Consider the following 12,680-nt stretch of genomic DNA (forward strand, 5'->3'; position numbering starts at 1 on the left):
GAAATAAAGAAAAAGAAAACAAAATTTCAAGTACCTTTGTAAAAGCTTATTATAAAATAAGACTACACTCCTGCTACTTGGTGTTACAGTACTGCCAAGAGTTAGAAGCTATGGTTTAGCTGAATCCATAATTCTAGAGTGAAGAGAAAAATAAATATTTCTTTCATTTATGAAACTCTAAAGGAGTCATTTTTTAACCGGGGTGAAATACAAGCCACATTTACGAAATCTTCCACCTAAACAGGATAGAAAGGAGCACCAGGGTCACAGAGAATGATACACGGAGCCTTTCACTTTTGGGAGGAGGGAAAGCTCAATGGTTTGAGCACTAGCCTGCTAAACCCAGGGTTGTGAGCTCAATCCTTGAGGGGGCCATTTGGGGACCTGGGGCAAAATTGGGGATTGGTCATGCTTTGAGCAGGGGGTTGCACTAGATGACCTCCTTCCAACCCTGATATTCTAAGATTGGTTTAATCCAGGACAGATCACTAATGATGAGTCTTTATTAGATTATGGCTGTTTGGTGACCTATGTGAAATGAAGATCTGGTCTCTGTCAAATTCCCAGTGGATAACTGACGACAGCATACAAACAATGATTGTAACCAAGAGTTGAATGTTCATGGAGTATAAAATGTACAGATGAAAAGCCATCTAGTTCATATTTCTGTCTATGCTGGAGGACCTACTCCTAGCACTTTTCCTAGTGCTGTGTACAAACAAATTTTAAATATCTTAATCAATGGTGAAGCACTATTTGCCCCTTCTCACTCCTAAATAGAGCTGGGTGAATTTTTTTGGATGAACAATTTATTAATCAAAATGAAGTTTCTACCAAAACTATTTGCAACTTCATGGCATGGTCACATAATAGTTTTGTCCAAAACAACAAGGGCAAACCATTCTGGTAACGTTGAAATTAAATATTTCATTTTGGCGTTACCCATACATTTTGTTAAAATTTTGCAGGCATTTTGACAAAAGCAAAAGAAAGGATTCATAAAACAGCTGGAAGGGGAAGGTGGTTCCTACCACCTTCATCATAAGTTTTAGCTGAGTGGTTGGGGCACTAAACTGAGATGTCGGAGACTCAGGTTTAACTCCCCCAGGCACCTGATGTAGAAAAGGGATTTAAACTTGAGTTTCCCACATTGCATGAGTGTGCCCTAGCCACTGGGCTATGGGATATTTTAGTATGGGCATTCCAAAACTCTCCCAATTTTTATACAATAATTAGTCACTGGAAACTTGAGTCTCTAGGTGAGTGCTCTAAGCACCAGATTATATTCATCTTCACTCTCTTTTTCTTTATCCAGTGTCAATCATAGTGGCAATTCAAGTCCCTACAGAGAATCCTTCTCCACTGTATCTTTCTCTTTATATCCGTGTTCCTCCAACAAATCCACATCAGTGGTTACTACTTGATCATTTTATTTTAGTGTTTCTCTTACCAGCCATTTGTTTCCCCTTCTTAAGCTGGTTATCTTATTTAAAGGATATTTCTACAAAGATTTAATTCTTTAACATTCTCTTGCTTTGACATCGTCTGTACTTCAGCGTTTGACTTCAAAAAAATCCTTCTCCACTTGGCTGCCATGCTGAGTCCACCTACTCGGAGCAGCTCCATTTGCTGGCTACTTCTGCCCTTACTTGGAACATTAGGTTACACAGCCAAATGTGGAGGGCAATTACTGAAGAGGCTGTCAAACCTGCCAGAGTCTGGTGGAACTGAAATAGATGGGCAGCAGAGAAAGTAGGGTCAGCCGCTGGTGCTATGCCCCCATCTTCCCTGTTCATTACAGGTCCCTTTTTGTACCCCCCTTCCTGCAGCTATGCTCACCATCAACAATTTCAGTGCCCTTGACACACTATAACCAGCCCCCACCTAGGGGAAGAGCAGTTTAAAAGGGTCCCCACTGGAACTCCAGAGCCAGGAGTCAGTAACCAAGGTATCTAGGAAGTACTACTATGTGGCACTTATACGGTATGTGCAGTTGTATTAAAAATACCAGTTTTCAGCAAGCCCATGGGGATTCTATGGCCTCTTCATGTAATGAATGAACTAGTTAAAGCTCTGTCCTCTGCACCAATGATCTGAGCAAGTTCTGCTTGACCTTAGCTGTATTCACACCCTCAGACTCACATTGAATCTAGCCAATAGTGCAATTTTGAACATTTGTCACTTGCAAATTTAAGAAAGGAGAAAACTAACTTTAGAAGTTTATCATAGCTTGTATTTTAATTGCTCAACAAAAACTCTTATGCACAATACTAACAAATAGCTCCATCCATAATTCTTGTGCTAATCCTTTCAGCATTCATGGTTTAAAAAACAATTATATTAGGAATACGAAAATTGTTTTGTAACCTGTTACAATGTCTGTTAATCAAAAGTAGATAATACAAAAGTTAGTTAGATGGTTTTAATGTCAAACAAAACATCACCAATTTAAAATGTCTCATTTTTACATTATTTCTGTGTAAATATTGGTGACAGATTATGCTTTTTCTTAGTGATGTTTTTATATTTACACAAATAGATATTTAATCAGCATAACTGTATTTAGTGTTCTTAGCACTGATTAAATTAAATATGTTTTAGTTAGTTAATATGCATCAATATTCTTCCTTTCTACTCCTTCACACAGAACTATTCAATCTTGTAACGTGGCCTCTGTCCTTTGTAGAGACATAACATTCTATAGTGGCATATTCAATTTAGAGATTTCCACATTTACAAGCTCTCAGAATTTGCAACAACTTTTTTGCCTCCTGAATTTCTGTGGTGCTTGGCTGTGCCTTCATAAGTCTTCTGTGAGCTCTTCAAACTGGTACTTCTGAAGGGTGACCTACACATCTCCCTATGCCACTATTCTCGCTAGCCTTGTTCCTATCGACCCAGAACCAGCTAAGCACTTAACCATGTGCTTTACTCTAACTATGTGAGTAGTCCCCTTAAAGTCAGTAAACCTATTTATTCTCAAAGTTAAAGGGATACTTTGCTGAACTGGAGCCATAACAATGTTACTGCAGCAACCTCCTGCATACTCTGTGCTGAGACACCGTGGTTAGCATCTAGCTTTACATATTTTCTTCTGTACATTTGAGTTCAGTCATCCATGCCCCAGGCTTAAAAATACCAGAATATCTTTATCCAAGCTACCTCCTGGTAGGCACAGATTCGTGTGGTTTTATCCAGTATCCAGATGCTGCAAAGAAAGAGAGAGATCGTTTATTATTAGTTTCTGGCAGTTCCCACAACATGCTCAACTAACAATCATAGCAATACTTTAAAGAAAATGGACTACATTCGTCATTAGACACAAAACTCCTGACTTCAATGTTCAATGTTGTTGCACTCGATTTCATCAGTGGTCTATTTGATCCCATGACTCAATAACAAGTTGTAGGAGAAAAGACCCTGATTATGGAGTCCAGCTCATGGAGTCTTTTCCTCTAACCAGGGCCCTGCTTCAGCAAGGTACTTAATTACATGAGTAGCCCACTGATTTCAATAGGATTATTCAGGTACTTAATGTTAAGCACATAGACTTAAATGCCAGAGGAGACCATCATGATTATCTAGTCTAACTTTCTGCACATTGCAGACCACAGAACCTCACCCACCCACTCCTGTAATAGACCCCTAACCTCTGAGTTACTAAAGTCCTCAAATAATGATTTAAAGACTTCAAGTTACAGAGAATCCACCATCTACACTAGTTCAAACCAATAAGTGACCTGTGCCCCATGCTGCAGAGGAAGGCAAAAAAATGCCACCAAAAAACAGGTGTGACGGGTTGGGTCACAGAAACCCCCTTGTGAACTGCCACCTGATGGGCTCAGAAGTAGTCTCAGCATATTTTCCCTGGCAGCTTGGGAGTTCAGAACCCTGCCTTGTTGAGCCAGACACGCTAGCCTGCTGCAAACACAGACACAGGTCTGAACCACGTCCCCCAAAAGCTGCAGGCTAACCTGAAAACAGCTTAAGAAGTGCTCCTGCCTCCAGCACCCAGATACCCAGTTCCCAATGGAGTCCAAACCCCAAATAAATCTGTTTTACTCTGTATAAATCTTATACAGGGTAAACTCATACATTGTTCGCCCTCTATAACACTGATAGAGAGAGATGCACAGCTGTTTGCTCCCCCAGGAATTAATTACATGCTCTGAGATATTTGCTACTAGGTACATGCTTAAGTGCCTTGTTGAATTGGAACACCAACGCTCTAAACTTGACTATGAAGAGGCCATTTACTGACACAAACCCTTCTATGATACACATCTCATTACTAAATGTATTGTTCCCACAACTGTCAAACTGTACTTGAATATGGCATGATTTCTGCTTGTAAGCTTTCATAGTTGTTTCCCTTTTTTATCAAGCCCCTCACTTCCTCCCCAATTCTCTCCTCTGGATAAATTTCATGTATATTTCTAATTTTGAATCCAAATATGTTGTTTTGACTTTTCATATAAATCAGTCCCTAAATGAATTATATACTTGGCTGAACACCAAACCCCCATACTCTCTCCATGAATACTTGTGCTGCTTGTCCCTTGCAGTCCAAGTAAGGTAAATTTTCCACCAACGAGACCTCATTATTCACCCCCAGGAGAACAGCCTATCACCTGATATTTTGAATTACAAAATGAATTATACAAACTTCCTATAGGTCCCTACACACCCACTATCTATTTTCTCCAATCTTTACCATCCCTATGGGGGAGGGTCTCTCTTGCCCCCCCCCAATACAAATTCCATTTCACTGCATGTTCCCTTAATAACTTTAATTTACTCGGGGGGGGGGGAGCAGTTACTGCTAATTGATTATCACAATTAAACTGAACTGCACAATCTTTTCTTTTCACCATAATCACAGCTAATGTTCAACTGTTCATTTAAATCCTTTCTAGTTAATCTTCAATTACGTTTCTGGTATCTAAGTCCCTTGGCTCCACTTCTATTAGAGAAGGTCCTTCTTTTCTTTTCTCGCTCTCCTTTTCTTCAGCTTCACTGTCTACCATTATTTTCTGACCAGTTCTTCAACAGTTACTACCACAGACTTTTCTTGCATGATAGAGCTTTGGATCTCTATCCCGAGTGTAGTTTTCCCTTCCCTAGAGGCTCTCGCTGTACAAATCCGATGTTAGAAGCTGAATGGAAATTCTCTGCTACAGAGAATCTCTGCCCTTCTAATTGCTGCTTTAATTTTACTCAACTCTTTACTCTTTTTAAAAATTAGAGCAGAAGATCTAGGAGAAACTGAAGATTGTGGCCTTGGAGTATAGACTCTGGGTGATATCTAGCCTTTTTTCATAATCAAGACTTTTTTTGGTAATGGTGAAAGCTCATAATGAAATCCCTGGGTCTGCTACCAGCCTAAGGCGGGGTACTCTATTTTAATCTCTGCCACCGACATGAAATTTAACAACTAATTCATAAAGGTTTGTAAAAAGATAATACGATTTCCTTCCTCATCTTTTTCAGACACTTTTTAAATTCTCATGTTGCTTCTTCTCTCTTTTGGCTCCAGCAAATTTACACAATGAAGAAGCAGCTTTCTCTCTTCTCTGATATTTCTCCCAATGCAGCATCCAGCCTACAAATTCTATACTTACTTCCTCTTTGATTGCAGAAATCTTGGAGAATAAATCAGCTTTGAATTCAGACCGTAAATCTCTGATATCTGCTTTAGTAGTCAAATGACTTTAGCCTTGTATCCTTGTAGCCTGTTATGGGAGCCATGCCTTCTGGTGCCCTGCTTTTGGGGTGTTACAGTGAGGTTAGGGTATGGATGGAGACAGATTATTCAATAGAATAATCCCCTCAGAGCTCAGACAACCATCTTGCTTGGGCCCCCATAGTTTGGTCCTCTGTTCTAAATTTTAAGGGTGAAGGAGTAAGTTAATGTATGTTTCTCTGTGTTGTAATGAGCTAGGTTACAGAATGTAATGTTTTCAGGGAGAGATGACATAACTTAAGTACAAATAAACCTTTATTTCAACAATAATCTTTATTATGAAACAGGTTGGCTGCCAAAAATATAATATACACATCAACTTTTCCAAAGGTTCTTGTAGTGAATTTCATATATATTTTCCAGAAGCAGTGAGTGACCTTGGCAGGAGGTACTGGGTGGCTGAGGGCACAGTCAGCAATTGAGTTTATAGTCCCAAAAAAACATTAAAAAGCAATAGGTGGAACAATCTGCCTTCCTCCACAAGTCTGTCTCACGTTGCATTTAGTTAGCCATATAATCACCCATTTATTTCTTACTAGCCTATGTGAAAGTAGAATGAATTATATTGAAATTATAATTCATTAAAGAAATGCTGCTTGAAAGATTTGTTGAAATATATTTGTCAGGAAGAGAAACATTAAGGAGTGTGAGACAATGGGTCCTCAAACTAATTAACTTAGAGCTCCTACTGAGCTAGGAGATTGGTAAACGTTAGTATGCAAATAAGATATGTATGTATATTTGTCAGTTTCTGCTTCCTTTTGTCTCCTATGTTGGATTGGCTTTGGCTTGTCTGTATAAATGTGTTGGCTTGAGCTTTTTGCAGGAGGCTCACATATATCTGAGTACATTGGCAAAGCGCTTTGCTAATAAACAGAGTGGTCTGACAAATTCAATGAGTCTTGAATCTGACTTTGACAATTTGGAGGTTCCACCGAGATGGCAACCGTCTTCACTGGGGCCGTGTGACTCCTGACCGTTCTTAGGATGGCCGTGGCAAGCCGGCACCTGGGCATTTGGCCCGAGCGGTCCTCCGCCAGAACGGAAGGGTGCATGACCACAGTGAAGTCTACGCCATCGAACCTGTTGATTCCAACACTGTTCTGGTAGGGATCCCGGGATCTGACATCAGGAATCTGGTCAGGTAATTATTTCTGTGTTTTGTCCGGACTGAGGACTGTCTTGTCTCTGTATCTATCCGTCCTCCCTGTGGTGTGTTGAGTCTGGGCGCCGTTTCCGTCCGGGGATCGGCTGACCAAAGGGTTCCTGTCCCCACGGTCTGAGTGAGTGAAATCTGCACAATCACAGCCGTACCACGCCTTGGGTAAAACCCTTGGTGTGAAAGCAAGGGCGATTGAGGCAGTAGCCTGTGGGCTCCTTTTGTGTGTTGCACCGGGCATCGCTCTGACGAACCCGACTTTTCTTCTTGTGTGATTGCTGTGTAAAGTCCTCCTGTATGGGTAACCAGACGTCTAAGTCGGGACAGTTCCCTAAAGGAACACCGGCTCATTTTATGTATTTTAGGTTGGCCGAGTTTGTCTTTTAAGACGTCTACTCGGTCTTTGTCCCAACTGAATTTGTCACCTATTAATACTTTTTCTGCCTGTCTTTGTTTTCCTCGTACTACATCTCCTTAAATCTGTATATTCTCTCTAATTCCACACACAGATCCTCCTTGCTTTTGTGCTTGTTGTTGATTATTCTGGGAGTTTGAACCGGGGCGGGCAGTCTGCACACCTTCCGTCAAGAGCTGGATCATCCACTCCAGTGACTGAATTGAAAATAATGAAGTTGGTAGTTATAGGACTCCATCACACAAGCTGGGAATGCAAACTGTTTTGAGAAAGATAACAATGCCAATATATTTTTGAATACCAAGCTTTAGTGTAAGCATAGTCTGGTCCCTAGAGTGCAATGGTAAGGTCAGTCCGCTTCTTATGGGCTCATGCTCAGGACTTGTCCCTAGCAAGAGCAAGGAGTGATAGGGGAAGCTACTAATGTGGCAAGAAGAGGTTTGGGGGCATGCTATGATCAGAGCAAATTTAGTAATTATTTAAAATGTAGGCAGTTGAATTGTTACAGGCAGCCATTTCTCCAGGAAATATCACCTTGCTCCAGAGGAAAAAAGGAATTACTCCAAAGAGGTAGTGATAATCCTCACACAAATGCTACTGCATTATTCTCCCATATGGTTACCCCACAGCTGCTCATGGACTGGAGGGACTTTATTAGCCACTGTAGAGTCCCGAGGGATAAGCTCATTGCCATATAATTTAATAGAAAGTTTTTCTACAGTTTTTCCCCATTTACAGAATAAGGAGAGCACCACATGTGACAGATGCTATTCATGATGCTAACTGCACTTCTGGAAGGCGCTCAGACTCCCTGTTGATAGGAGTAGTCTAAGAATCTGAATAAAACGGAATCGTCGAGAAAGACTGGCGTATAGGCATTTATCTGATATTGCCATTTAAGACTGTGCTGCAGTCTAGGGGAAAATAAACAGAATGTTATGCTAGGCTGCTTGTGGTTGTTGCACCTCAACAGATTTCCAAAATTGTGTTTACAATTGTCTAAAATTATCTGTCTTGCAATTGCTCGGGTGTTGCTGTTTGAAATGCCAGCATGATGCTGCTCTTCATGCCTGCAAACCAAAGATGTGATTGTGTCTGCATGCTTCAGAGGAACCAAATACCAGCAGATACAAGCTGATGAAATTGCTTTGGTCATAATGACAATGGTTTATTTTCTAGGATTAAAATTACATTTTGTTTTTTGCTAACTCTTTTACATTGCAGACAGTGAGTACATTTTTAAATCCATCCTCCTCCCCTACACTGTCTGTCATTTTGGATCAGTCCTGACTGGTAATGGCAGTCCATGATTCAAATAGGGGTGGCTGGGGTAGGATGGATTGGAACAGGACAATTACTGTAGAGTTCTTATTTGTGCAGAGGTTGTGAGAGCAGGGAGGAATGGCAGAGGGCAACACTGAGTGCTGCAGTGTTGCCAGTCCTAAGTATTCCAGAACTATGAGTCAGATCTCCTCAAAGGGTGAGACTGGCTTAAAAGTCATGAGATTTTTTTTAATGACAAATTATGTGTTCTTTTTCTGTGCATTCTCATTTCTGAGTCAGGAAACTACTATTTTTGGCAGAAAATGCCAATTTGTTGAGACAAACATTTTGCAGGATTGTGCCAGTTTCAATGAAACTTACTGCTTTGATATATGCCATCATGTGTCAGCAATGCCCCTCTGCCATGTACATTGGCCAAACCAGACAGTCTCTACGCAAAAGAATAAATGGACACAAATCTGACATCAGGAATCATAACATTCAAAAACGGGTAGAGAACACTTCAACCTCTCTGGCCACTCAGTAAAAGACTTAAGGGTGGCAATTTTGCAACAGAAAAGCTTCAAAAACAGACTCCAATGAGAAACTGCTGAGCTTGAATTAATAAGCAAACTAGATACCATTAACTTGGGTTTGAATAGAGACTGGGAGTGGCTGGGTCATTACACATATTGAATCTATTTCCCCATGTTAAGTATCCTCACACCTTCTTGTCAACTGTCTAAATGGGTCATCTTGATTATCACTACAAAAGTTTTTTTCTCCTGCTGATAATAGCTCATCTGAATTAATTAGCCTCTTACAGTTTGTATGGCAACTTCCACCTTCTCTGTATGTATATATCTATCTATCTATCTTCTTACTATATGTTCCATTCTATGCATCCGATGAAGTGGGCTGTAGCCCACGAAAGCTTATGCTCTAATAAATTTGTTAGTCTCTAAGGTGCCACAAGTACTCCTGTTCTTTTTGCAGATACAGACTAACACGGCTGCTACTCTGAAACCTACTTTTTTAATGAAAGCTGAGATTCTCCTATAATCACCTGACTCCAACGGTTGGACTTTAAGAATAACACTGAATATTGTGAGACTCATGATAAAATTGCAAGAGTTGACAACACTGGTACTGACAGAGTAGGAAGAGAAGTGGACACTTGTGAACCTACACCCATCCTTTTACAAACACTAATGCCTGTGAGGTCCCAGAAATCACTTCCCAACGATTTAGAGGCTGCATAAAAGAGTCCAATGAATAATTTTACCATACAAAGCTGCTGACCTAGTGTAGAGATTCCTTCACAATCTGATTTGTCTTCCTCCTCGATAGCTAATATTTCTGCTACTAGTCCACAGCCACCTCTGCTTCCTGGCCTCTCTTCCCCAAAGAGGACCTGCAAGACTAGCAGTTTTGGATCCCTGATCCCCTGGCTGTTTGCAGCCTCCACTCCTCCCAGGGGATCTAGCCACCGGCATCTTGTTGGTTGATTGTTCAACAGCAACTGTTGGCCAACTCCTTGTAGTGTTTCATGTAACCCTATACTTTTCATTATTACATTTGTTTTCTTCAAAAGGACTTTTAAAGTTTTAATTTTCTGCCAACACAGATTTCCAGTCCAATCTGGCTCAGCAAGTTGCTTGGAGACGTGTGACAGGACGTGCTCACCTCTCATGAGCACCTCCCATCAGCTCTAGGCCTTGTCAGGTGGGTCTTCAGTGGCTCAGCCCTCCGGCCAAATCACAAACAGTCCACTGCATGAAGGAACTCCTTCTGGAGTAACAAAGTTACAACCAATGGTTAGACCTCTTCAGGAGCTTCAGCCCTGTCCCTGGGCCTGTTTAAACTCCCAGCCCCTTTCTTGGGCTTTTAATGCAGAGTCTTATCCCTTCCTTGGGGCTTAGGCCACTTCGCCACTGGCCACTGAGGGGACCTGGGCCCACCCACTAATCCAGGTCCCAACCCAGGGATCCTACAGACAGCAGCCACGTACTGCTTCCTCCAATAGTTGCTGCTGCTATTCCCTGGGCCACTTTCCACTTACCCCCTTTCGCTTCACTCTTAACTCAGGGCTGAAGTTCTCAACTCTTCTCCTTACTCACCAAATGCCAATGCCACCAGAACCCGTCTGCTGGTTCTCCCTTGAGCTCCAGCAAGGAGCATCCGTCTTTACTCCTCTGGTGCCAGCCAGGAACTGACCTGCTTAGGCCCTGCAGTGACTTTTAACTGAGCCTACTGGACTCAGATTGGCTGCTTCCCTGCAGGCTTTCTAGGCAGGCCTGGAGGACCCACCTTCTCTGCTTCTTTTCTGGGGCGGGGTGTGGTAGGACCACGAGGCCTCCAGCAGGGAGCCTCAAGGCACCGGGTATACCCCATCACAAGACCTAAATATGATGATATACCCTAGGTTTACCACCTCTGAAATGGAAAAAAACCCTGGCACCCCCCTCAACTCCCCAAGGCAAGCCCACAGCAACCTCAACCACCAACCATAAGGCAACTCAGCAACCCTTCGTCCCTTGAACAGCCACTTATAGTATCTAGAGAGATAACACGTATAGATAAGATCAAGGAGATGTGCAATGTTATCACTCTCACGTGACTCAAATCCTCTCTCACACATGACCACAATGTGCTTGCATGTTTTTAGACAGACAGCTGCTGTATTTTCAACAGTTTTTGATCTGTTATTGTTTATACTACGGAAGTGGGAACACTGCAACATCTTGAGCTGGACACAGAAACTTTTAACATTAGATATCCCAGTGTATTGTCATAATAATGAAAATCTTTAAACCTATGTAAAAAAAAAAAAAACCTGGCAGATTAAATTATTTTTCTGGCAACTGGCAAATCCATAAATAGCAGCCAGGCTGGTCAAATACTGGCCATTTGGTAAGGCTATATACCCAAGTGTTTCTTCTGCAGTCACTCCGCTCTGCCTGAATCTCCAGCTCACTCCATATCAGAATCCAAACATCAGCCTCTACCCATCTGGCACTATGCTCATAAGATGCTTTTCATGCCTGAGATGTTGATAATAAAGTTATCCAGAAGTTGCCACGGGTATATCACCAAAAATTCTCTATTCTGAAAATGGAAACTTAGCTCCCTCATGTTTTCAGTGATATTTGTACTGAAAAAGAAGCTTTTGGGCAAGTTGACCCTTGTGTAGTGGAGTGTAGAAAACGGACCAGACAGACTACCTCAGCAATCACTAGTTGTGACGTTATTGACATGAACTGTGACCAATATAGATCATTGTTGCAACCAAGGTCCTATAGTTGCACCAAATCTTGTACAAAGGAGGTCCAGTAAGGTGTCTATAGAAAGGTTGCAATTTGCTGGTTATGATTATGCTGTCTGTATGTGTGTATCATTTTTGTAGTTAAAGTTATGAATATTGGCTATGTACTTGTATCTCAATGTGTTTGATTCCAAGTAGCATTAGTGAAGCATTTGGTCAGCTTCTTGAGAAAGGAATTTGCAGATTAAGTGCCTAATCAAAAAACACTTAACTGACAATGGACCTTGGGAGACTCCAATTCACATGAAAAGTCTTCCTGGGAACGTTCAAGGTAGCATGTGAGCAACGGTTGCGCTCCGTGTAAAGAACTGAGTCATGCATAAACATGTGACTTGCCCATGTGACTCCAAACTCCATCTTGCTGCTGTGATTTTCCTCAGTAAGAACAAAGGGGTGTCCTTCCATATGGCAGAGGACATAAAAGGTCCTGGAAACCCCTCCATTTTGTCTTCAATCCTGCTTCTTACCTCTGGAGGAACTTTGCTACACTGAAGCTCTGAACAAAGGACTGAATGACCCATCCAAGCTGTGGATGTACTCCAGAGACTAGATTTTGATTTGAACCTGTAGTTTATTCCATCACTGCTACAAGCCTGAATGCATCTCTGCATCTGGCTGGGACCTTGTTGGCAGGAGAAATACATACTTTTCCGCTGCATGTGTTGTGTTCTACACTGTTCACCAGTCTCACATCTGGGGATGATGGTAACATGGGGGCAGCATACGCACAGTTATTCCAAGCCAAGAACTGTGCCATTACTGTATGTAATTGATT

At 41.6% G+C, this 12,680-nt stretch overlaps 1 protein-coding gene across 2 annotated transcripts in view; it reads right to left on the minus strand.

The window, feature by feature from the left end:
* Window positions 1–2,232: 2,232 nt before the first annotated feature.
* The window catches only part of ANKS6 (ankyrin repeat and sterile alpha motif domain containing 6), an 87,000-nt gene continuing 76,552 nt past the window's right edge, over window positions 2,233–12,680 (minus strand). Inside the window, exon 17 of one of the 2 annotated variants that reach the window (XM_074945098.1) lies at window positions 2,233–3,208. In XM_074945098.1, coding sequence (XP_074801199.1) covers window positions 3,159–3,208 — 50 coding nt within the window. In that variant the 3' untranslated portion in view covers window positions 2,233–3,158. Of the gene's footprint in view, window positions 3,209–6,929; window positions 7,515–12,680 lie in introns of those variants that run through there. The other variant, XM_074945099.1, reaches the window with a different exon arrangement.

Source organism: Natator depressus, chromosome 2 (genome assembly GCF_965152275.1).
Source record: "Natator depressus isolate rNatDep1 chromosome 2, rNatDep2.hap1, whole genome shotgun sequence".
In the NCBI taxonomy this organism is placed as follows: domain Eukaryota; kingdom Metazoa; phylum Chordata; order Testudines; family Cheloniidae; genus Natator; species Natator depressus.